Source organism: Lagopus muta, chromosome 19 (assembly GCF_023343835.1).
Source record: "Lagopus muta isolate bLagMut1 chromosome 19, bLagMut1 primary, whole genome shotgun sequence".
In the NCBI taxonomy this organism is placed as follows: domain Eukaryota; kingdom Metazoa; phylum Chordata; class Aves; order Galliformes; family Phasianidae; genus Lagopus; species Lagopus muta.
Genome location: NC_064451.1, coordinates 821,161 through 845,474, shown reverse-complemented (window position 1 = coordinate 845,474; position 24,314 = coordinate 821,161). Strand labels below are relative to the sequence as shown.

General features: G+C 47.8%; 1 protein-coding gene across 6 annotated transcripts in view; it reads right to left on the bottom strand.

Moving 5' to 3' along the window:
* EXD3 (exonuclease 3'-5' domain containing 3) overlaps window positions 1-24,314 on the bottom strand; it is a 245,639-nt gene that overhangs the window by 98,709 nt on the left and 122,616 nt on the right. For 5 of the 6 annotated variants that reach the window (XM_048966127.1, XM_048966122.1, XM_048966123.1 and 2 more), the window contains 9 exons: window positions 21,061-21,227; window positions 16,406-16,544; window positions 15,824-16,037; window positions 15,007-15,116; window positions 13,795-14,005; window positions 12,598-12,764; window positions 7,846-8,016; window positions 2,033-2,086; window positions 376-507 (listed from right to left, as the gene is read on the bottom strand). In XM_048966127.1, coding sequence (XP_048822084.1) covers window positions 376-507; window positions 2,033-2,086; window positions 7,846-8,016; window positions 12,598-12,764; window positions 13,795-14,005; window positions 15,007-15,116; window positions 15,824-16,037; window positions 16,406-16,544; window positions 21,061-21,227 — 1,365 coding nt within the window. The remainder of the gene's footprint in view (window positions 1-375; window positions 508-2,032; window positions 2,087-7,845; window positions 8,017-12,597; window positions 12,765-13,794; window positions 14,006-15,006; window positions 15,117-15,823; window positions 16,038-16,405; window positions 16,545-21,060; window positions 21,228-24,314) is intronic. The other variant, XM_048966121.1, reaches the window with a different exon arrangement.

Here is a 24,314-nt window from a genome sequence, read left to right as displayed (position 1 = left end):
TATTAAAGTAATTAAGTGTTATCAGAGTCACAGAGCCATAATTAAACACGGTTTATAATTAAAACAGCGTGTGTCCTAGACAGAGAACGCAGGAACAAAGAGAATGTAACTGAAACAGCCAATGCCAAAACACGTGCCAAGTACCAAAAAGTGGAACAGCGCAGTTTGGAGCGAGGCGCAGGAGCAGTGCCTCCACAATTCTGACCTCATCAGCACCTCTGCTGGATGTCAGCAGGCCCCAAACTCACGGCTTCGCAGAGAGTTTGAGCAGAAACCTTGGAAACCAAGCAGAGTGCAAAACCCCAAGAGCAGAGGCAGCGGCTGCTGGGGCGTCAGGAAGCGAGAAGGCCGTGCGATGGCCAGCACTCGTCCTACCTGGCAGCGGCTGAAGATGTCCGCCAGCGTCACGCGAACGTTGAAGTGCTTCAGCACCTGCAGCGCCTGCTCCTTGGCCTTTTCCGAGCAGTTCACAGAGAAGCACCTTCCTTCCCCCACCTGGGACTGCAGCTGGAAGAGACAAGGCACAAACCAAAAGAAATGAGGCACTCCGTGCATCCCAATTTGTTTTTTCTTTCCCCCTCTTTTTCCCCTGCTTAGTTTGGTTTTAATTACAAATAGCACTGGAAGCTGAGTTTGATCACACGTGAAACGCGGCTGGATCTCATGCTGCAGGTAAAGGCACTGCCGAGGTGGTGTCTGATGACAGCTTTGTCACTTCACCCCTTATCCACCTTTACCTGGAGCTCACTGATGGCCAAAGAGTTGGAAGAGATTGATGTGGACACTCCCTTGATGCTTGGTTCACACTTGGCAGAAAAGTCTCTCTGGGAAAAAGGACTGGGAAGGGTTCCGACACATCTTTATCAACACGATGAGCACTGACAGCAAGCTGGGCCCAGCCACGTCTTATACTTGTAAGAAGGAGCCCAGCACAGCCATCCTGTCTGAGCGCAGCACACACAGAGGCAAGGAGCAAAGGTACCAGATACTTCCCAGGGCAGTCCTGTACACTGCAAAGCAGTTATTTCCCTTTTGCACTTTCTACATGGTGCTTTGAAACTGAAGTTTGACCAAATAAGATCATGCTGGCCTCTGAATTACCTGCTGCATCAGCTGTAGGCTCTGGGAACAGCCTAGATCAGGAACCTGCAGCAGAGCACAGCTGCAGTCACCTCACAGCATCATGTCGTGGGGAGAGCTTTCCTCAGTGCCCAGCTGCTATCTAGGAAATTAACCACCTAAGCTCAGCAAATACTCTAAGAAACTATTTGAGTTATTGGGAACTATTGTGTCAGTAGTTTGTAGCAAAAAAAGCCCTGCACTCTGGCTCATGTGTGTAATACAGAGAAATTTCCAAATGAATGTTTGAGTAATAACAAACTGCAACAGACTTGCAGCAGGCATTACAGCATTGCAACCAGTGATATTACAGGTTCAATATATTCCCATCAACACTGTTTTGAAGTATGTCTCACAAAGGGCTCTGAACATCTGGTGCTGAGGGCAAGGTTTGGTTTCACTCTGCTGGCTTTTTTTTGTGTGTGTGTTTAGAAACAGTAAGCCTTCACAGCTTCCACCTGGACTCATGCTTGGTGGCTTCCCGTCTCTCCCTTCTAAACCCAAAGAAAAGTCTCTAAGTGTTGAAACTGTGTCAGTGAGGAGCCAGTCAGTAAACAAGGATCTCTGTGATAAAAGGCATGGGAACTGAGCTGCTTCTCACCTGCCTGTGAGGCCAAACAGAAACACTTCGTTCTGAGATTGCTGAGCTTGATTTTTTATTTTTTCAGTTTCCTTAATGGAAGTCAATTGCACTCCCCTCTGATGATGTGCTGTGTGTAGAAGACTTTTCACCTCAACCTTCGGCCATTCAGAAACAACAGCCAGCCTCTCAGGACCCTACATAGTTCTTAGTGCAGGAAACATCCAAAAGCCAAAACAGCAACTGCCTTCTCATCAGACTGGTCCTCTTCTCTATCTGCTCATTCCACATCATGCAATGGTACAACACCAGAAAAATGCCCTGAATACTTACAGTCTGATATGGGAGTCCAGAGGTTAAAATGACCCTTCCCTCCTGTCTGGCAATCTGGAAAAAAAGCCAACAAAACAACAGTACAAATCGTAAGGAACGTGGACCGAAGCAGACACTGGACTCAGTCAAAACAGAGAGAACATGAACTGGTGACATGGGCTCTTTCTCTGCATGTGGATGTGCACTTGCCAAGAGGATCTGGGTCCGGTTCAGCGAGATGCTTCTGACAGCAACAGCAGCTTAAGGTATGGCTCGCTCAGCACACGTCGCCTCCCTGCCAACCCCCGCCTGTCTCACATGTGCTGGAACAGCTACTTGTGCATCTGCATTGCAGATGGTGCAGGGAACGGATCCACCTTGAAATAGTCCTATCAGAAAGTGTTCTTTCTTTTTCTTCTTTTTTTCTTTCTTTCTTTTGCTTGTTTACTGCCTTAACCCAGACCACCTCTGTTTCCCCAGTGTGGTTCACAATGAAGCAAGCAGTTCTGCTCCCATAGAAATACACAGGTGAGAAAGGAAAAACACTCTCTGCATGTAATCCCAGCAACAACACCAAAGTACCATTGTATGCCACTGTGGTCTTCTCAGACATTCACAGAACTACGCTCACTCCACCCCTCAGAGATAAGATGGTGCTCTTTTCCCAGCAGCCCACAGGCAGACACACAGCAATTCTGCATCCTTTTGAGGCTATCAAGAACATCTCCGTGAGAGCCTGTCCCTTCCTGGTTGCGACCCTGTGCTTTTATCAGAGGCCTGGTCCTCAGGGGAAAGCTCTGCACTGCATGAGCAGGGGTCTCATCATCCACACTTGCAACCTTTGCAATGGAGTAAGAGAAACGTTCAGACGGTTTGGTGCCAAAAGAACATACTAAATCTGGAACTGCAGTTCTTCACAGAGATGAAAGTGTGGCTGATCCTCGTATGATGAAATGACGTTGCTCCCTCCCACCCCTTCGTCCTCTCCTCTAACAGAGGAACCATTTTGCGTCCATAGGAATGGAAGGGTTCCCATGTGAACCAGCACTTCTGCTCTGCTGGTGCTGACAAGAGATTGGCACTTGGAGTAGGCACCACGTTTTCTCTTTTCTGGCTTCCATTCTGCTGGAAGCCCTCGTGTTTTTCACTGTTTCCAGATGTGTGTCACGGAGGTCTCTCTTCTGGACCTGCCTCAGAAGCTCTCTCTGGATCACTGTGTAACCCTGGCAGTGGGATACATTGGGGATCTGAGCCTTGATGCACTTCCCAGGCAGTCTGACAGCACCAAGTACAGCCAGGGAATGCCGACGAATTACAGACTGAGATGCTACAAACTCTGCCTTGGACTGCTCTTCTCTTAAGACCCACCTGACTTAAAGCAACATGAAACAAGGCTGAGAATGCTCCCAAGGCACCAACTGCCCTTGCAGAAAAAGCAGTGATCATTTTGTTCCTATTGTGACCTTTCAGGTAGCCTCTTTCCTCCTTTTTTATATGAAGTCACTGCTTTGGCTGCCAATTCTGCATTGAGAAAGCAATTGGCAACAACTTCTAAAGCATCATCCTGCAGGCAAAATCAACCCTCTCTCACAAGTAAAGGAAAAAAAACTCTAGGCACAGGAACCTTGGAGCAGAGACAGCCCTTGCTGCACATGATGCCACTACAAGCAGCCTGGCTTACAGAATGGACCTGCCAACAAATCACCCTCAAGGCACATCAGCAAGAGAAGTCCATTAAGGCAAAGGCAAAACTCCACCACAGTGATTCGCCGACACGGGAAGGGAGATAGGAAATTCCTTCAGACCCATGTGTGCTTCAGGATAAGCCTGAGGATTTCACAGCTGAACGCTCCATTCTGACTTCCTGCATTCAGGGTTAATTAGTTCAAGCTTGATAAATCCCCTTATCTAAATGGCTCTGCAGAGTACCAGCAAAGAACATCAAATAAAAAGGAGAAAAGCAGTGACTCTTCCAGCATGTTTTTCTGCTTCTGGAACACTCACTGAGAGAAGCAGGCAGAGCCAGAAAATGCATGTGATAGCACACATCTGACTGCAGCCCGCGGAAGATACATGATGGAGGAAAGAGAACAGCTCCTTCTCTTCCCCTGAGAGAAGTCATGAAGTTCAGCACTGGCACCATCTGGGAGATGTATGATTGGTGCTCACATCCACTGCTTGCTTTCTATCACTGCTCACAAGCTTGGATGAATGTCAACGGGTGCCATTTTTTGCACATGGAGGAACTCAATTCCACACCTTTGCTCCATACATGCCTCTATATTAGACAGCAATTTTACAGACTACCCCTCTGCTGTCAGCTATCACACGGCAACAGAATTTAATGGAACATCAGTGGGAAGGTTCAACCTCTGCTGTCATCCCACCCACATGCGCCTCCAACATCAAGGGCCAGCACAGTAAAAGAGGAGGCATTACTTTCAGAGCAGCTGTTGTATGAAGAAAGATAGCATCAGCTCAGACGGTCGGGATGAAGAGCACTCCCTAATAACTTGGAATTATTACCTAGTTCTGTCTGTTCAGCTCACTTTCATCTGGCAGGGGTGAATGAGCACAGTGAATTACTACAAGACAGATCTGGAAGGGCAACAACAAACAGAAGAGGGCAGAGACAGATCCCACGTTTCGAAGCCAGCACCAGAAACAAAAAGATTCGTGATAACCTGAAGGATCCTGAACTAAGGCCAAAGAAGGTTTCAAAAACCAGCAGAGCAAAGCCATAGATTTGTAATTTAAAGGTAAGAGAAACTGCTTGAAATTGCTGCCAAGCCTTTGCATGACACGTGTTGGACAAAGTGATGCGTCCTAGAAGAGGCAAACTGCAAGCACTCCCACTGCAAGGTAGCAGTGCAGGAAAAGCTGTGACCCCCTGCAGTGGCAGAGGCCCAGCAGTGCCAAGGATCTACTGGAAAGTGGCTCACAAACCTCAACCCAACCCTGACATCCCTGACCTTCAGTGTGAGGCTCTCAAAATACCCCAGTTAACTTAATAATTATGAATGCTCAGCCCAGTGCTGCAGGACACTTGCTGTACTGCTGGTGTTCTAAGCCTAGACTTCTCCTCAGCATTCCTGAAAGTCACAAATTGCAAAGAGCAAGCTATGATTTTGTAACATGGCCTTAAGCAGGAGATTAAACCGTAACGCTAGCTTTGTTTCTTACTGCAGACAACATTTGTATCTACGTCTCCAAAGAAATTCTCTTTCTGCTGACCCAACATCAAAAGCTAAATCTTGATCTCCAAAGCAGAACAGAAGTCTGAAAGCTTTGTTGGTTCCCCATCTGCCCTCAGTGAATTCAATTCGCATGCTGGTGGGGATGCAGAAGACCAGCACAGCACACCCCAACAACGTGATTACATCAAAACCATGGAGAAAGATGTTCAAAATGAGACAAGATGAGAGATTAGATTCCATCATCACATGAAGCTCTGCTAATGGCAGTGTTAGAGGTCCCTTTGTGTCTCCAAACCAGACCAGGCACATGTTGCTCTCCCTGCTCCATGTAGGAGTCTCCTCTTTGACTCCTCGTCTCACCACGAGTTTTGGGGACTAATGTTGTGAAGGAACTTTCTGCCCCTGGCAGTTCTACCAGCCTTTGGAAAACTATTGCATCTCAAAAGATACCAAGTTTGCCTCAGTGTGTGGGTTATACTTAGAGATGAAGATGGTTTTAAGGACGTCCATTAAAAAAACTGAACAAAACTCACAACTCAGCTGAAGGGGCTTTGAGATTCCATCAAGCCTCCTATTGCTATCGGATGCATTAATCTAAAAAAATAAAAATCAGTAGCTGCCTAAGCACACATTGACAAGCCCCAGCACAATCTACAAAGCTATCGGGCTTGATCTCAGATTGATCTGAGATAATAAGTTTGATCTCAGATAATAGAAGGTGAAGGACAAGACCCATCTGTCTACCAATACTGGAAGTCACTTTGATGCTCATAATGCCTCACTTATGAGAACAGCATGGAGCAAACGTCAGGCTGCTCAGGAGTGTTTGGAGCAAGATGTGTAACATGGCTGACAAATCATTTTCATGAAATGACTTTAATGAAGAACAAAAACCAACTCCATGCACACCTGTGTTCCCTATGGCACAGTTTGAGACTGCGTGGGACAATACCCAAACTGCATATCTTGTGTTTGGTGACTAGGATCCAAGCCTTTATCCCAGTCTCTGCAAAAACATTTGCTGCTTTTTGAGTGTACAGTGGTCAACATGCACCATTTATTAAACCAAGACTGCTAGATATAAAGCAGGATGGGAGGAGCCTATTTTTATCTTTGATTATCCAAGCACAGATCAAAGGCTCTGCAAGACGGTAACACTCCAAGGGCTTTTGATAGTGACAGGATGTTTGTGTGGTCACCATAGAGAAAGCAATGTAAAACATCCTGTCCATAGCACGATAAGGTATCAGGATGAGAAGTGGAGACGGGGCTCTGGGGGGAGGCAGTGAGAACCAGTTTGTTTAAACTTTTGCAATTTTGGCAGAGACGAGATATTAATTATTTCTGCAGAAGTTGAGCTTGCCCAGTATTCAGGCCAAAAAGACATCTGAAGAGGAAACATCCTGTGCACCAGGCCGGGTGATCAGCGTGCATTTGATAGCAGCACACTGTGTGGGCTGGATATCTCCATTTCTGGCATAGTAGAAATATGCCTGAAATGAAGAAGCATGACTCTCTCCTCTGAAAGGCAGAGGGTCAAAGTAGTTATGGGAGTCCAGATCAATGTTTGTTGTCCCCACGCATGTTAGAGACTTCTTCCTTACCCAAACACGTCAGTGCAATTTGTGGCTGATCACCTCTGAGACATTTCACAACTGGCAGCCAGCTAGAAGTCACACTGCACTTTATTATGGAAATGTTTCCATTCGTAATGAACACTCATCTTTTGATTATGTTTCTCCTTGATTGACCCAGGCACAAGGCAGGCAAATACCTTCCCTGTAAGTCCAATCTGGAGTCCATTAGAAACCGAAGTGAATTTTGGCTTCTGTTCTCTGATCACTGACAAGTTGCTAAAGAACCGCCCCTGTCAAAGTCACTTGAGACTGAGGTCACACCTCTGTACTGTTCATATTCCTCTAATGACTTGAAGCATCCCAGCTGTCAACAACTTGGATGCCCAGAGGAGGGCAAGAAAGCTGGCAAGGTGTGTGCTGAGACACCTCAATCTTCTGGTCTGAGAAAGAGGCCAAGAGATGAGCTCACTGCTCTCTACAGTGTCCCAAGGAGAGGAAGTGCAAAAGGAGGCTCTGGTCTCTTCTCTGAATAACCACTGACAAGATGCACAGGAACAGCACAAAGCTGTACCAGGGAGGTTCAGACTGGAGATCAGAAAAATTTCTTTACTGTGGACACTGGGACAGGCTTCCTAGACAGGTGGTTGGTGCCCCAGGCCTGTCAGTGTTCAAGAAGCATCTGGATGATGTCCTCATTGATATGCTTTACCTTTTGGTCAGCCCCAAAGTTGTTGGATAGTTGGGCTTAATGATCTCTGAACTTCCAACTGAACTGTTCTATTCCATTCCATTCCATTCCATCAAACACACAGACTTGTAAGAGATTTGAGTTCACAGCACACTCTGCTCACTTCCTTCCTCCTGGAAATGGGGCACCAAGCCCACACACTGTTGCAGGGACTACCAAATTCCAGTTGCCACACAGCACAGCTTCTTGGGCTGAACCAGAGAGCTGGGACTCAGCCGTGTGCTTGCAGCTCCTGAGAGTGACTTATTGGTAATTCAGTAAGCTGCTCCAAGGAGTGCAGATGGGAGTTATAAACACACACACACCACTGACCTCAGCAGCTTTCCTATGGTCATCCTCATTCTCCAGCATCCGGACGTCCACACCAAGGCAGCGGAGATAGCGCCCAAGGCCCTGCAGCATGTTATCACAGACCACGCTGAACTCCTTTGGGGAGATGGGAGCAGGGGGACGTGAGATCTCTTTGTCAGATCCTCTGCATTGCTACGGAAAAGCAAGAGATCTGTAAGCAGCAGAGAAGAAGGTTGACTGTCACCATGCCTGTTCTGCCTCCCTGCATCTTCCCACCGTGACAAACTCCGCTGTCCCCTATCATGTGTTACAGCTGCCCCCACATCCTGCAGCACCCCCAGCTCCTCCTTCATGTCCTTTCTTCAACTCTTCAACAACCACCTACAGCCTGAGCAGAAGGCAGCACACGGTGGGGCTAATCTGGAACTAGCCATCTACCTGCAGACACCCGGTCACCCAAAGCAAGGATCTGCAGCCTTTCCCTTGAGAAATGCCACCTTGGCCTCTATGCTTTACACAGACAGAAATATATCTTACACACTGCTATCCCCCTATGAAATTAGACTGCAATCAATATAGATGTTCCAAGGTTGTTCTGTGGGAAGGGGATCTGACAGACAGGGAGAAACAGGTAGACAAAGCAGTCATGTTGGCCTTGTTATCTTCGGAAGTTTAAAAATAGGCAGTGCCTGAATTGTGTTTATTTTATTTCAAATTGCTGCTGGGGGAGTTCCTGCAGTTGGAGACTTTGTCTCTGGGAGGCTCCCACTACAATGCACGGAGAAGGGAAGTTAATAAGGAGCCTCCAGGGTTCAGCACTGCCTTCAGGAGCTTGAATCTGCTGGGATGACAGAAGGGAACAGCCACCATCTATGCAGGGCTATGATTCTGTGATTCTATGCTATCCTTGCAGCACTTCATTTTATGCAGGAGCTAATTCAGCCTTGGAAACACAGTAGAGCACCATTCAGACACACCTGGGCTGACTCTTAAAACCAGCTCAGACTCCAGGGCTCAATTTGTGAGATGCTGCACTCCCAGAAGCTGCTACATGCAATGAAGGCTCTGCAGCACTGCGTAGAGAGTCTGGGCTCTCCCCAGCTCCTGGAAGGACCCTGGTGAACACAGACACGTCCTGAGGCATCAGGGTGCTGTGATAACAGATCAAGTTGGCCCTTCAGCGTTGAGGTAGTCGGAAAATACTTAAGCATGTGGTGCTGCCTCCCTTCCAACAGATGTAGAGGAGCAGCAGCTGGCTCTTAGTTGTGTTTATTCAGTGGCTAACTGTGCCATATGTAGCTTTTTTCTCATGTTTCATCCCAGCAGAATGCAAAAGGCTTCTAAAGGAGAACATTAGCCCCACTTTGGGTAGTGGATAAAGAAACACTGAGAGCTTGGAGTCAGGCAGGATGCAGGCAGGCAAAGTCTGCTTTTCTGAGACCCAGTCCAGGTTTTACCAACTACCTCATGGTTAATGAATCTGACTGTACAGAATACAAAGATGACCCAGGAGTTCACAAGGTAATTCAAGCCTGAAGTACTCACTTTTCCCATCCCTGCAGCAGCCAGTCAGGTATGTTGTAATGCACAATACTCCCATGAACACAGAGCCCAAGGAATTAGGAAACTACTGAGCGGCTTTGCACATCATTATCTGAACAATGGGATACTGCAGATGTACACGTTTGATAAGGAGGATACTGGAAAGGTAGCTGTGATCAAGAGTATCTCTGTCCAACCATGGACAGCAAGCCTCTCTAGAGTCTGCTGACTGCCATGAGCCCACATTTGTGACATCAGGAAGAAAACACTATGTATGATAAAGCTGGAGGACTACTGTCCACTCCTGATCTTTCAAGCTGAGTCACATGAGGCTCCGACTGGGAAATCAAAAAACATCAAAAAAGACTTTAAGTCCCTTGGGAATATATTGAAGGGATCAGGAGCACTGGAGACTGGGATCTGGGCAGAAGGAGGAGAACAGACCAGCTGAAAGAATGGCTGTGTGGATGGCGTTATGTCCAGGGCTTTGGATTCCATGACCTAGGATGTACCTTCAAATGACTGTGAATGCTGACATTGGATGAGATGCAGCTCACCAGGAGGGGCAAGAATACACTGGGCAGCAAGCTGGCTGGACTTATCACCAGAGCTTGAAGCTAGATTTGACAAGGGAAGGGGATGAACTGCTGAGTGACAAAGAAAAGCCAGGGAATACAGTCACCTTAGGAAGAAACTGGGGAAAGCCTCAGATTTGTCCCAGAGGATTTTGGGGGGGTTCTTCAGATATGGAGAAGGCTGAGGTACTTAATGAGTTCTTTGCCTCAGTCTTAACTGGCAGCCAGGCTTCCCATGCCTCTCATGCCCCTGAATCTCTAGGCAGGGGTCAGGGAAGCAAAATCCCTCCCACTGTAAGAGCAGAGGAAGTCTGAGATCACCTCATGAGGCAGAACAAGTCTATGGGGCTGGATAACATGTATCCCAGGATCCTGACGGAACTGGCTGAAGTGGCTGCTGAGCCACTCTGTCATATCTGAAAAGCCATGGCTGTCAGGTTCCCAGGGACTGGAAGAGAAAAAGGGAAACATCACTCCCATTTATAAGAAACGAAGAAAGCAAGACCTGGGGAACTACAGGCTGGAGCGCCTCGCCTCCGTGCCTGAAAAGATCACAGATCAGATCCTCCTGGAAGAGATGTTAAGGCACATGAATGGTAGGGAGGTGATCTGAGACAGTCAGCGTGGCTTCACCAACAGCACATTGTGCCTGACCCATCTGGTGGCCTTCTATGATGGAGTGATGGCATTAGAGGACAAAGGGAGGACAACTGATGCCAACTACCTGGATTCACAAAGCCTTCGCTATGGTCCCACACCACATCCGTATCTCTAAACTGGAGAGAGATGGATTTGAAGGGTGGAATAAGGAACTGGTTGGATGGTCACAGACAGAGGGTTGTGGCCAGCAGCTCTAGGTCCAGGTGGAGGTTGGTGACGAGTGATGTCCCCTGGGTGTCCATCTTGGGACCAGGGCTCTTGAACATTTTTATCAGTGACACAGACACTGGGATTGAGTGCACTCTCAGCAAGTTTGCAGATGACACAAAGCTGAGTGATGCAGCTGATACAACAGAAGGAAGGGATTCCATCCAGATAGACGTGGACAAGCTTGACAAGTGGCCCCATGTAAACTGAGTGAGGTTCAACAAGGCCAAGTGCGAGGTATTGCACTTGAGTTGGGGCAATGCCAGATATGAGTACAGATGGGAGAGGAACTTGAGAGCAGCCGTGCAGAGAAGGACGTGGGGGTCCTGGTGGGCACAGAGCTGCACACAAGCAGCAGTGTGCGCCCGCAGCCCGGGAGGCCAGCAGCACCCTGGGCTGCACCAACAGAGGGCTGGCAGCGGGCAGGGAGGGGATTGTCCCCCTCTGCTCTGCCCTCGTGAGGCCCCATCTGCAGTACTGCGTCCAGGCCTGGGGCCCCCGGCGCAGGAAAGACGTGGGGCTGCTGGAGCGGGTCCAGAGGAGGCCACGAGGACACTCAGAGGGCTGCAGCACCTCTGCTGCAAAGACAGGCTGAGGAGCTGGGGGTGCTCAGCCTGGAGGAGAGCAGGCTGCGGGGAGACCACATTGTGATCCTCGCATGTTGAAGGGGGATTATGATCAGGAAGGAGAACTTTTACACAGTCTGATACTGACAGGACAGGGGGGGAATGGCTTTAAATGAGGAGGGGAAATCTAGATGAGATGTTAGGAAGAAATTGTTATCCAGAGGGCAATGAGGCCCTGGCAGTGCTGCCCACAGAAGCTGTGCATGCCCATCCCTGGACACATTCAATGCCAGGCTGGACGGGGCCCTGGACAGCCTGATACAGTGTTTGACAACCAGACCATGGCAGAGGTGTTTGAACTGTATAGGCTTTAAGGTTCCTTCCAAAATAAGCCATTCAATGATTCTATGAGTCTACAGAAGGTAGCACTGCATTCACATTTGAGAATATTTGGAAAGAAACACAGACCAGTGAGTCTTGCCTGTTAATAAACAAATCTTGCTTCCTGCAAACGTTCTCATAGGTGCATAAACAATCAGATGTCTGCATTTTGAAAGTAAAACTTTGTTACCAAGAGAGAAGGACAAGTCATGTTCCAAAATAGTTCAGCATTCACACAGCTACAAGTTGCCAACTGAGTTTTGAAGTTCGGCCACAAGGTACCATGCAGGGGGGAGGACAGATCCAGAGTGTGCAATGGTGGGCTGGGGCCCAGACACAAACCACCAGCAGAAAGACTTTTTGATGAATTGTTTTTAATTTAGCAGACTTTTACTGCGGATGCAATAAAAGGGGCATTCCCATTATGAAACCAAAGTGTAGAAGTTCAGTTAAAAGCAAAAGTAAGGAAGCCAGAGTTTTGAAACCCGATTAATGCAACACCTAGGCTACAGAATTCAAGCCCACACCAATGAGGAAACAGAGTAGAAGCATTTCTACCAGCAAAGTCAGCTGGATTATGCCACACAGATCTGCACCAAGGACAAATCTGCAAGGACAAATAAAGCTAAAACTGCAGAGAAAGCCAAACTGAGGTATGCAAAGGAGGAAATACATCTTAGCTGTGAAGGGGAGGAGCAAGGAAGATATTTGCTGCAATAGTCCTGAGAACAGACTACAACCAGGCATGCCAGGCATAGCTAATATTATGACTGAGAGACAAAGCAACATATGATTTACAGGGGTCTTGAGCAACATGCAGCTCTTTGAAGCTGTTTACAAACCTGTCCAGAAGGTGACGGTACCTCTTGTTTATTCAGCTGCTTCTTTGCCTTGGGTTTTACACTTGCTTTTCCCACCAGACTTTCAGTCAGGTCTGAACTCAGACCAAAGCTTTCTGGATCCTTACACAGTTTCTCGTAGACCTCCAACAAGCAGTATGCATCTGAAGCTGAAAAAAAGCATAACATGAGCATGAGCTGGATTCACTCAAAAGTCAAATAGACTTCCCAGTGCAAGGAAGAATCTTCATCTTTGTAAATTCCACTTACTAACATTATACCCTGTACTCTTTTACTACACAATCACAAAATAGATGCAGAGCAACTGAAAAAGTGACAGCCCTCTGTTACCTCTGCTCTAACGTAATGCAAATTGCAGTGTGCCTGCTTAAGCACCAGGTAGGACAGCTTCAGCCAAACCATTTTACTCTCCATTGTTCTTGAGAAGTGGTTTGCCCATGGTTTATTACGGCATCTCAGCTATGGGAAGGCAGCTTCCCCATTAGATGCAATATCTTAAAAAGCAATAAGTGAGCTGTTTGCAATCACCTGCCCACACGCACTGCCATGCGGCCTCTGCTCCGCGCAATGGGAGCCAAGTCTCCAAGCCAGTTTTACAAGTCTTAGTGATTAACTTTTGTGGGAACTGTGTCAACTTCAAGGATAGCCGAGCGAACAAAGGGCTGGTTCGCTTCAGCAGGCTGTCCTCTGATGCCTCGGGAAAAGATTGAGACTCAGACTTCTGACTCTGGGGTAATCAGCACTAAATGCCACCGTTGCCTCCACAGCACAGATCCTGTGCTACAGTCTCTGACACCACGTCTACCCACTTTTAACTCTAACAAGCGCTTCACTGTGACAAATGAACACAGCATTTGTTTCCCAGAAAGGCTGTGAAATGAGGCAGAAGGAAGTGGACTTTCTTCCTTTCATTTACTGAGAGGAGTTTCCACTGGGATGTTTCATCAGACAGAATCTGCAAAGCACAGGAATTCCTTCATAAGGGAAATAATGAATCACTGGGCAGTTTAAACTTCAACCATTAAAACCACGTCCACAAAAGGACAAACAGAACATGTGCTGGCTCCTCCATACAGGAGTGAATCGCCATTTGCCGCTTAATGATTTTACTGGTGACAGACATCAGACAAACACGGCCTCCAAGGGAGAAATGCACCTTGAGGCAGTCAGTGAGCAGACCTGCATAGAGGATCTGTTCCTCCCGCAGTGGTCGTTTCTCCCAGTTAGACATCTGCTCTGTTTTATCTAGTGGTTTTCCCAGGACGTGTTGTACCAGGAGGCTGAGCCCTTTTTCTGGCTGCCTGAGCCCTTCATCCTCACAGCTCTGCTCTGGGGGCAGCGCATCGACCTTCAGGCTGCCCTTCTTCCAGTCAATGGAGCTCTTTTGCAGCTGATGGAAGGAGAAGGATACAAAACGTGGTTATAAAACAAATCCTACAACACCTCCTGTTTCGGTGGGTGGGGACACACAGCAACCCTATCGTTTTTAGATCTTGCCTGGCACACTGAATCCCACTGTCGCAGACAAGGGCTGGGGTGGCATTAGACATATAAAGCTTCTGACTATTTGCTTAACAAATGCATTTGCTGGAAAGAAATCCTTCCTTCCTGAGATGGAAGAGATGTTCACTGTCTGACAACATCGCATCCCAGCAGCAGGGTTGTGACTGAGGCTCTCTGGAGGTTTGCAGGGGTGCTCAGCCAAACTAAAGGCTGCTGAACACCACCTCAATAAAAGCACAGCAGTGGTTCGGCACCTTTCTCCTCCTGGATCCAGAGGAAAGATCTTCCTGCAACACAGCGGGCAACAGCCCTTCTGAAGTTGCCACTTTTCAGATAAAAATGAGCCAATACTTTTGCAGGTACTTCAGACACCACTGCACTTCCCAGGTTAAGCTCTCCATCCCAAATATCTGGGTCCTCCCAGCCTGAAGCCTGAAATGTCCTCTGCAAATTTGACCCATTAAAGCGGCTGTCCTCAAGAACTCTGCAGATCGCTGAGCTGCTGTGTGCTAACTGCAGACATCTGCATCTCAGCTGAACAGACACTGCTGTGCTGAACTCACCTGCAGCGCCGCGTTCAAAACCTTTCCCTAGTTGAATGGAGCTATGTCTCCACTTGGTTCCATTTTTCCACAGCTCACACAAAGCCTGTGAAAGGCTATTAGTATACCAAGCACTAACTTTTTAGTTGATGAAAACTGAATGCTTCTGTTTTGCTACAGAATCAGATTTCCCTTGAAGGTCAGAAACAGAAAAGGTCTGTTCACTCACTCAGCCATCTCCCTGCCAGTGCAGGATACAAAAACACAAAGCTGTGAAATCATGCCAGTTATCTACCAGCGCAGGCAGAAGACACAATTTGCCATGTTTTCAAGTGTTAATCCTTACTAGTTTGTCTATTGTGAGTAGGTCCACTACGCTTTGTGACTGCTTATCCATGCCTTTCAAAGTGGAGCATGTGGCTGCAAGACTGCTAAGGTCTCCAGACATCCCATAACCTGGAAAGGAAAAAATAATCACATGATTAGCAAAACTCAAATTATGGCTAACATGCTGCAGCTTTTTCTAGTTTGAAGACAAAATGTTAATGATATATATATAAACTTTGGTAGAAAGTCTGTTTGGATAGAGAACATCGCAGACTTCCAATCTTTCCTGATCCTGAGACAGAACAAGTGGATGAAAAGCGCTGAGTTTAAGCTCAGTTTTGTTAAAATCTGCTAGATCAGGCAAAGGTGAACAGAATAAACTCCACAAGCCTTTAGCCTCTGTGAACTTCAGAGGACGGATAATGAAATAGCCCTTGAACTCCTCTGCAAGGGCTTCCAAACAGGACCTAAAACCAGTGTGGTAAGCTGCAGAATGTTGGTGTCCAGCAAGTCTGCTTTGGGACAGGCTCAACCAATCCAGAAAACACAGCTTCCCCACACATCTGAAGGTCAGGGTTTGGTATGGAACTAACCAAGACAATCCCAAGCCTGAGTGGGGAGGCTAACTTGGAAATATAGCTCAAAAAAGGGAGATATCTACCATTACCAGCAATCCCGTTCACCCTGCTTATGCATATAGGCAGTCTTTGAATACCCAGGATACAAAAGTCATCTCATGCTAACTGGACTGAGAGAATGACAACCCCAGCAGGACCCAGGCACTTCACATGAGCTGAGCTGCCTTCAACACCTGAGGCAGGGGAGAAGCACGTTACCTAGTTTAGTGATGGCTGCATCTGAGTAGAGCCTCTGGATGATATGGGGAAGCTTCTCTTTCTCACCCTTGACTTCAGCTTGCTCAAGGAGCCATGGCAAATCGAGCAGGAACACCTCATCCCTCACAGCGAGTTGAAGGAGGGAGACGCGGGGCTTCCCGACCATGCCAAACGAAGGCCTCCACTCCATGTCAATGCCAACAATCTGCCCAGGCTGCAACACAGACAAAAGCTTTCTGCACTTACAGACTGTCCACGCTTAAAAATTGCCTGAACCAGCTTGAAAAACAGTTACTACCCAGGATACACGTACTGCTTTTTCAACAGCTGCGTCTCTTTGCAGGGGTGCAAAGGACACCAATCTCAAGTGACATTCACAGTTCACTCAAAGTACACCTGTGGGGTTTCCCTGTCACAGCAATTCCCAGCATGCTACCCAGGCTGACAAGCCTACAGGCCTCACTGCAGTCCTTGGCTTGAGGAGGGAGGTGTTAATGGCACCCATAAGCACTCCCATGTACCAGCCTGTTATGCAGTTTCTGCTCCCTGATCTTCCGGCTTAAACACCACAGTAATGCTCACCTGCAGCACCTTTTCACAGCATTGCATCATATCTTCCCAATTCTGCAGTAAGTGAATATTTGCACGTGGAATAGGAAGCTGGTAATAATCCTTCTTCTTAACCTCTTTGTAATTCTCTTCTTTGGTTGCCTCTTCTACCCTGCACAGAAGCAGATACAACAGCTTTAAAGTATTCAATGAGGGGAAATGCTGGTTTGGAGGAACCCTGGAGAGCCTTAAGCCCCTTATTTCGCCCTGGCCCTGCATTTCCCCCCTGACACTCCACTCTTTCTCTTACCTCTTCTTTCCTCCACTTCCCTATAACTTCAGTCTCCTTCATCCTGACTCACCTCCCTGTTTTATTTCCATAAACCATCACTGAAATGGCACTGTCTGAGATCTCGCCGTGCTCATGTACTGTATCCACAGCAGAGAACAATTAAATCAAAGCACCTGTGACAGCTCAGTCCCTGTCCCCAGTGCTCTGCTCTCTCCCAGAACTGATGAAGTGTGGATGACAACGTTGGGCAGTCGTTTCCAAGTTGACAGAGATAACACATTTTAGAGATACAGCCATTGGCCCCTGAGGTTAACACAGAAGTCCATTAGCTCCCGTGGTGTGATGCATAACAAAGTCAGACAGACCAGCAACGCGTCCAGACAGCAGCTTCTCACTTCCCCACAGCATAAACTGGCTCAGAACGAGAACCTCAGGCTGCTCCACGCTAGGATCGCTCCCAGAGGGAACGGGTGAGTCTGTCTCACTGTTTTTGTAGCAAAGGATTCACGCGTTGCCTGCTGCCATTCTTCCTTCTCCATCCCCTTCCCTGTAAAATGACCACATGAGCAGAACAAGAACACGCTGCCAGCTGACCCACAGAACACGTGCCTTGGTGTTCAGATGTGCCACACAGAGATTTGGTGTCTGCATTAACACTGTGGGCCTGTTGGGAAGATGCCTGCAGGAACGAGCTTACTGACTGCCCGCAGCAGATCTCAGACAGCATTCTGTCCTTACAAAACACAGCAAAGTCTCCTGGAATGGCCTCGTAGCTGAAATTCAGTGTATTGCTGCGGCGTCTCAGCCAGATGATGCAATCAGAGGAAAGAAGCTAATAAAAATAACCAGCTATTTTGGACATGTCACAAATTTCTGGATAGTCTCTTTCCCATAGAGACTTGAAATGGGTTATTATTTGAGAAAATATTGACTAAGCTTATGTTTAGGGGACTGTGTGACTAATTTTGCATCAGTGCAGCTTTCACTGTACAAACACTCCTTTCCATGCATTTGTGTGCACGGGGAAGTCAATATTTGTGTAAAATATTTGATGAAGGTGTGCAGTCTCAGGTCTCCAGGAATATTCTCATCTGCAGAGCTCAGGAGGGACATGAGCTGCGGCCAGTGGAGAGATAATATCATTTATGTGCAAGTATCACCTTGTCCTCTACAGTGTGAACATCCTCTCTGGCAACCTGCTGCACAACAAATAATAAGGCAGACAGACTGTTTTATTAGGTTCCATGGCTCCACTAATCTTACAGTAGCTATCGCAACCAGATGAGCAAAACTGCAGCAACAAAGGATTTTGCTTGTCTGCTACAGCTCCGCATGGATGGCAGAGCACCTGCTGATCAGTGTGCCTTCACTCCACCCGCACAATACTGAGGCTTCCTGGAGCAGAGGCATGCCCTGAGATTCCCGACCTCTTTGGTTTTTATCTCCTGAGATGCACAGTTTGTGGCTAGGTCACACTCCTGTTAACCACCCCTTTGTGTTCTGAGGGATTACACCTCATGCAAAAACCTCCTGGCTCCCAGCAGGCAGTCGTGCAGCTTCAGTAAGGGGGAGAAAGCAGCTCCACAATGCATCAGATCTAAGCAGAACATGTCCTTGACAGACAAGTTTCCTGTGCTCCAAGAAAGCCATGTACTGTTTGGAGAAGTGGGTCTTTGTGGACAGTGCTTTCAGTGTGAGTACATCTGGGTCACATTCCTCGAGGGTACATTGGGCCTGAACACCAACCCGTGCAGCTCCACACTGGGAGAAAGATTAGATCCATGAACTTCAGCATGTGAATTGTTAAAGGCCATCAGTGATCTCCTCCCCAGTTCATTACCATTAAAAATAGTGATACATTTTGTACTCATTCATCTTCTAATTAAAGCAAGTTAATCCAAACTATACTCCTAAACTATGACTTTTTAGCCAAGAAAAGCTCTGGCTTTTTGGTTTCTTTTTTTTCAGAATCACCTCTTCTGGGGATGGAAATCTGCTCCAGTGCTCTAGTGCTGAAAACAAGACACCTGACACTGAACTTGTTAGAGCAGGTAACCTTGCCCAGTCTCAGGCTTGCTCTGTTTAATACGGTCCTCTTGGCGAGGGGTCAGCATTAACCAGGCACCCCAGAACAGATCCTAACTGTTGGAGGGAGTTCATAAATCTGACATACAACATCAGTAGGAAAGTTCAGTGCTAAGAATGTAAGGTAAGAGGAAGAACCCAAATTGTGTGGATGGAACTGCACATTCTGCAGCAGCATGTGAGAGCCTCAGACAATGTGGAGGAGCAGAGGACGAAGAGAATGCAGCCCCTGCCTCTGCTTGTTGCACCAAGCAACTGGTGCTGAATTGGGGCTGAAAGCTTCCAATTTGCTACCAAAAGAGCAGTGATGGTTGATCTTCTGCTGGCTTTAATCCTTCCCAAACGGGCAATGTGTGATGCCAACTTCTCCAAAAGGCCCCACAACCCATTTCCAATCTCAGATTTCCATCACGTGCACTGCAAAGTTCAGCCCCATACATGAACTTATTCCCTCATGTTACTGGTTCCAAGGGTTATGTTTGAAGGATGCTAAAGATATGAGCTATCAGCTTGTACAAAAATGTAAATAGTTACCTCTTGGGAGTGGTCAAGATTTTCTCACAAACTCTCCTCTAATCTCACCATGTTTTTGAACTAGAAACACCAATCTCCACGTTAAAAAATAACAATCTCAAACCCAACCCATTTCACAATTGAGGACAGAAAGGTAAAACAGAGGCATCAAGTAAGAGGGGCTGAGTCCCAGCACCCTGCAGTAAGGTGACTGCCTATAAGAGTGGAGTCCTAAGGGACATAATGCACTGCGGTTCTGCTGCTTCTTTTGTTTTTTGACAAAAGCCCTGACTCTACCTGGAAATATGCGACTGCTCCTCGAACGTCAGCAAGGCTTTGAGCTATGCTCCACCAAAACCACACAGCCACAGCTGTCCTGCATTTGCATTGAGTGTTCAGGGATTGGTGCTCTTCTGCGCACAGAATCCAAGTAGATAAATTCCTGCCCTTCAACAAGTAGAGAAAATGCTGCTTGCAACAGGCCAGCAAAGCGACAGTAATTACTCTGACCCCAAGGGCTGTGGTAGCCTGCAGCCTTGCAGGAGTTTGGTGGTGAACATGCATGGGCACAGAGGCTGCCAGCCTGGGTTCACAGGACCAGACCTCACCCAGCCCGAGGTTCCAGATTTCCTGGGTGAGATCCTGAGAAGAGCCCACATGCACCACCTGCAGTCTTTGCAGTTCCTCAGGACTTGCAGGAGCCAGCAGCAGTGTGCAGATCTTTCTGCAGGAAAAAAATGCTTTAAGAAATAGTGCCGAACAGGACACTACCTTAGAGATCTGCTTTAAAATGCCTGTGGGCAGAGCCACTGAAGTGTGGCAGAAACACCCTCACTCATGAGTAGAAAGCAAGCAACTGAGGTTCAGCACATTATACCCTTCTTCCTCCATACAGCACAACTAAGCGACTGGAGGACACTGCTGCACAAGGAGGATGACGTGGGGCTGTTAACTCCAAAGTACACAGCACAGAACATCCAGAAGACACAGAACCAGGACTGCAAAGCTTTGGTACACCTTCACATGGAGCGCACTGTGGAGATCAGACAGCCTCCGTTGGCTCACCTGCTGCATGGAACATGGGGTTCCAAAGCAGGAGGGGAACTGTGGCACTGCGCTGTGGGGACTGCATTAGAGGAAGGAAGGGGGACAGAAACTAACCAGAGGGCTGAGGGCATCTGAACATCACTGGGTCGATTTGTGCCTGAGAGTCTGGTTTCATCAAATTCTATTAACGCAACTCCTCTAGGATCATCAAAAATCCCCATTACTTCTCACAGTGTTGGATAAAGTAAAACCTCCAGACTGGGTTAACAGCTGTCAAAGGAGGAAGCAAACAAATACAATTAGGAAATTTTGAGGAATTTTAAAACTACTTTGATGTCCACAAGTCTCCCAAAAGACATTAAACCAGGTTAGAGTGCAGTGGGGGATGCAGAGTATATGGAAAACATGCAATCAACTCAATAAGGTAAATGCATGTTCAGATCCTGCACACACCATTTTATTTGTGCTGGTGATCCGGCAGAGAGTCTGAAGACCCCTCCACAGCAGGAAACAACCTCATACAGCTTCTAAATTCTCACGAGTGAGCTTTAAGTGCACCTTTCCAGACAATTCCAGGCATATGAAAAGCAAATGTGCCATGTTTATCACCAAGATGTGATCTTACTAAATGGAGGAAGTTTTTGCAAAACTATCTCACCAAGGAAGCACTACAGCAGATTATTTTAAGCAAATACACAGTCCTTGTATGATAAGTAATCTACACTGAAGAGGCACAAAACGGGGTATTTACCTCTCTTGGATCTCAAGCTTTTGAAGCTCATCAGCCACTTCAGAAGGCAGCATCTCCTCAGGCAAATTGCAGTGTTGTGCCCATCTTGCTGCTGCGTTCAGATCACAGTATCTGAGCAGCAACTGTATCAGGTGCCCCTGAAGCCATCGATTCTCTCCAACTGTGCTCTGGAAGGAATCAGAGGTGAAGAGATGTCACTGCAACGTCCACTGTGGTGTATCTCACCCTCTAAGGAGAAACCATCCTCCCAGGGGCCCTGAATTAGTGCAGAGAGGAGCAGGAATGCCTGCAATGCAGGACTTGCACTATTCAAGCCCAGCAAGTGCTGCACCTCTTTCTGCCAGGAGACAGAGCACCTCTGGATGCCAAGAGCTTACCAGGCTCTTTGGATTCTTCAATAGCAAGGCAGCTATGAACTGTATTTGTGTATTGTATTCAGGAAATATCTGTCTGAAAGCCATGGGTGCAGCAGAGATAAGTGAGGGTAAAGCAACGCCATGTAGCCAGGCCAGTGGCTAGCATACTGTTTGGTTGATCTCAGACAATAATTAGATTCAGCACCATCAGAAGCAATGACTGAGCAGTGAGTACAGCTCTTTGGGCTCATCAGCCAGCTAACTGCATGACTTCTGGGTTGATTTACATGCTGTGCGCATGCATGGGTCTGAAGGGATGCTGATGTGCTGGAAAAGGCCATAGGATGGCTGCAGATAAGACAGCAGCATTGGGCCTCTCCCAGCTCTGGGATTACCTGCGTGGATAACTAGGACTCTACAATTTGTCAGTCACACGTGGGTTCAAAGCAGGACACAGCAAAGCTTTCTTGAGCAGCACACTCTGATGTTCACTGTGAGGATAATGTTCACTGCTCAGTTTGCACACCACTGCTGTGAAAACAGGGCCACCAGTCCCTTCTGCAGCAAAATGCAGCAGATGTTAAGCAGACATCCTGCAACACCAGCACAGACCCAGCCAGCACAGCCAGTGGGTCCAGGCAGGCAGTGGTCCCCTCCTGGACTGGAAATCGTAAGCTCTGGAAATCCGACTTTAACCCCACTGATAACAAGAGGTATCCAGAGCAGGTATTTCTCCTTTAGTATCTATTCCAGGTCTCTGTGGACATGATGACTGGCTTATTGCTTACACAGACAAACACAATCTCAAGTGTCACTGCAGGAGCCTGAGTTATGCACACCTGCAAATGGGGGAGGCTGTTTGAGATGTTCCCTGTCCCCAGATGTTTTCTGGTGGGAGTGAACACAGTGTGCATGTGCCTGAGCGCATTTCAGAGCTCAGAAGAGCACAAGCACAAACTCACTGCTGCCTGTGGCTTAATCCAGTGGGGAAGCACAGCTCGTTGCTCACACTGGCACCACAGAGCTGCCATGAGCAGATGAATAGGGCCCACAATAGTCTCCACTTTGACACTCAGATCCACCAAAGCTCTGTTCTCTCGTTCACCACCCCGCTGGATGCTCTTCAGGGTGCTGCGACGCAGCAGCTGTAATAGGAAGTTAGGGTATGGTGATCCGACAACCAGGAGAGCTGCAGGGGGTGGCAGCAACCCCTCCTGCCCAGCCAGCCCACCTGTGCTCACACATGGCTCAGAGCCACCGCAGCCAGACCCACATTCCTCCAGACAGCCCTGCTGACTGATTTACTCACCCATCTCCCTTAGAAGTTAATACTGTCAAGGAAACTTAATTGCTACAACAAGTTGAAACTCTACACGGCAGATCAGGTTCTGCAGATATACAGCTACACTGCTGCTAGCACTACCAACAGGTATTTTTTAGGGTAGCAAAAGGCCACAGGAATGAAGTGCCCAGGTGTGCACATTACTGCTATCCCTCCTTTGCTGCCCCACCAAGCTCCCGCAGGTCAGAGGCTGTTCCCAGGTGTGGGCACCTTGCTTTTCCTCCCCTGCATGTGCCAGCAGTGCTGGGTGGTAACGCAGGGGCCACGGGGCCTCATTCCTCACATTCCTTCAGTAACTAAAAGGTGAGAAGTTTTCTTCAAAGCAGACAGCCCTGAGCAGAGATCAGGAAACAAACCTGGCGACGGCCTCGAGGTAAAGGAAGGAAGGAAAATAAAGAAAGAAAGAAACAAACAAACAAAAACGCCCCAAACCAAAAACCCCAGAGAGGTGTTGGAGGGGGCACAGGCCTGGAAGAAGAGCCACGGACATCTGGCATCCCAGGTAGTGCTCACAGGAAGCCAACCTGCCCCTAAAAACTGCCACCTCAGCACCGTGTCTGTGCCCTGCCGCTTCACCAGCTGCCACAACGCAGCTCTTCCCATGGGTACAAGGAGGACTTTCACTGCTGCTCCTCGGAGGCACAGCAGGAGCAGTGCCAGCAGGATGGGGGGAGCACAGGGAGCCCGGAGCTCGGCTGCAGGGGGGAAGCAGGAAAGGGAGACATAGCGATGGGCAGTGCAGGAAAGGATCAGCTGCCACACTGCAGCTTTTGCACTCCATGCTTCCTCCCCCCAGAGCCCTCCCTCCAGCCATGCCAGCCCACACACTGCATCTCACATCTCTGCTCCATGCAGCTGAGCTCAGCCAAGCACCTTGGACAAGAAGGGCGCTGGGAGAACTCCTGCCTGCTCTGCCAAGCCGCTTCTCACAGTCCTCCCCAAAAGAACATATTTTCTTATTAACATTACAGAGCAATTCCCTCTTCTAGGTTCCCCTGTGTCCATCCCATTGTCTTTCTGTCTTTTTTCCTACAACACAAAGTCTTTGGGGGTGGATCTCTCTTCAGTTCAATTGTTAATAAATCTCCTCATGTCAGCTTTATTTCTGGAAATAATGAGGTGCAGATCTTTCTCTTTTTTTAATGATAACAGATTTATTCTTTCAACCACAAAAACAACTCTGGAAAGAAGGTTAACGTCTCCAGAGATATTACATCTTGCACTCTGAAATGGAAAATAGCTGTGTTTGTTATTTGTTGTTTCTTTGAATGAAAAGAAATAACATTGCTCTAAAGGGGAAAGGCTTCCACCGCAACAGCTCAGCAAGGAGCAAGAATGTGGAAAGCGGTCCCACAAGACGTGGGTCCGGATGGAGGGACAAACACTGCACTTGGGGTGACATTTCATGCCTTTTGTTTTCAGGACACATGGAGAGGAAAGCGGCGCAGTGGTTTGATGAGCATCAGCCACACATCCTAGTGAGAGAAGATGACTGTACCAGGAGGCTTGGTTACTTCTGTGGGTTCTAGACGTATCATACATTCTTTAATCCACAC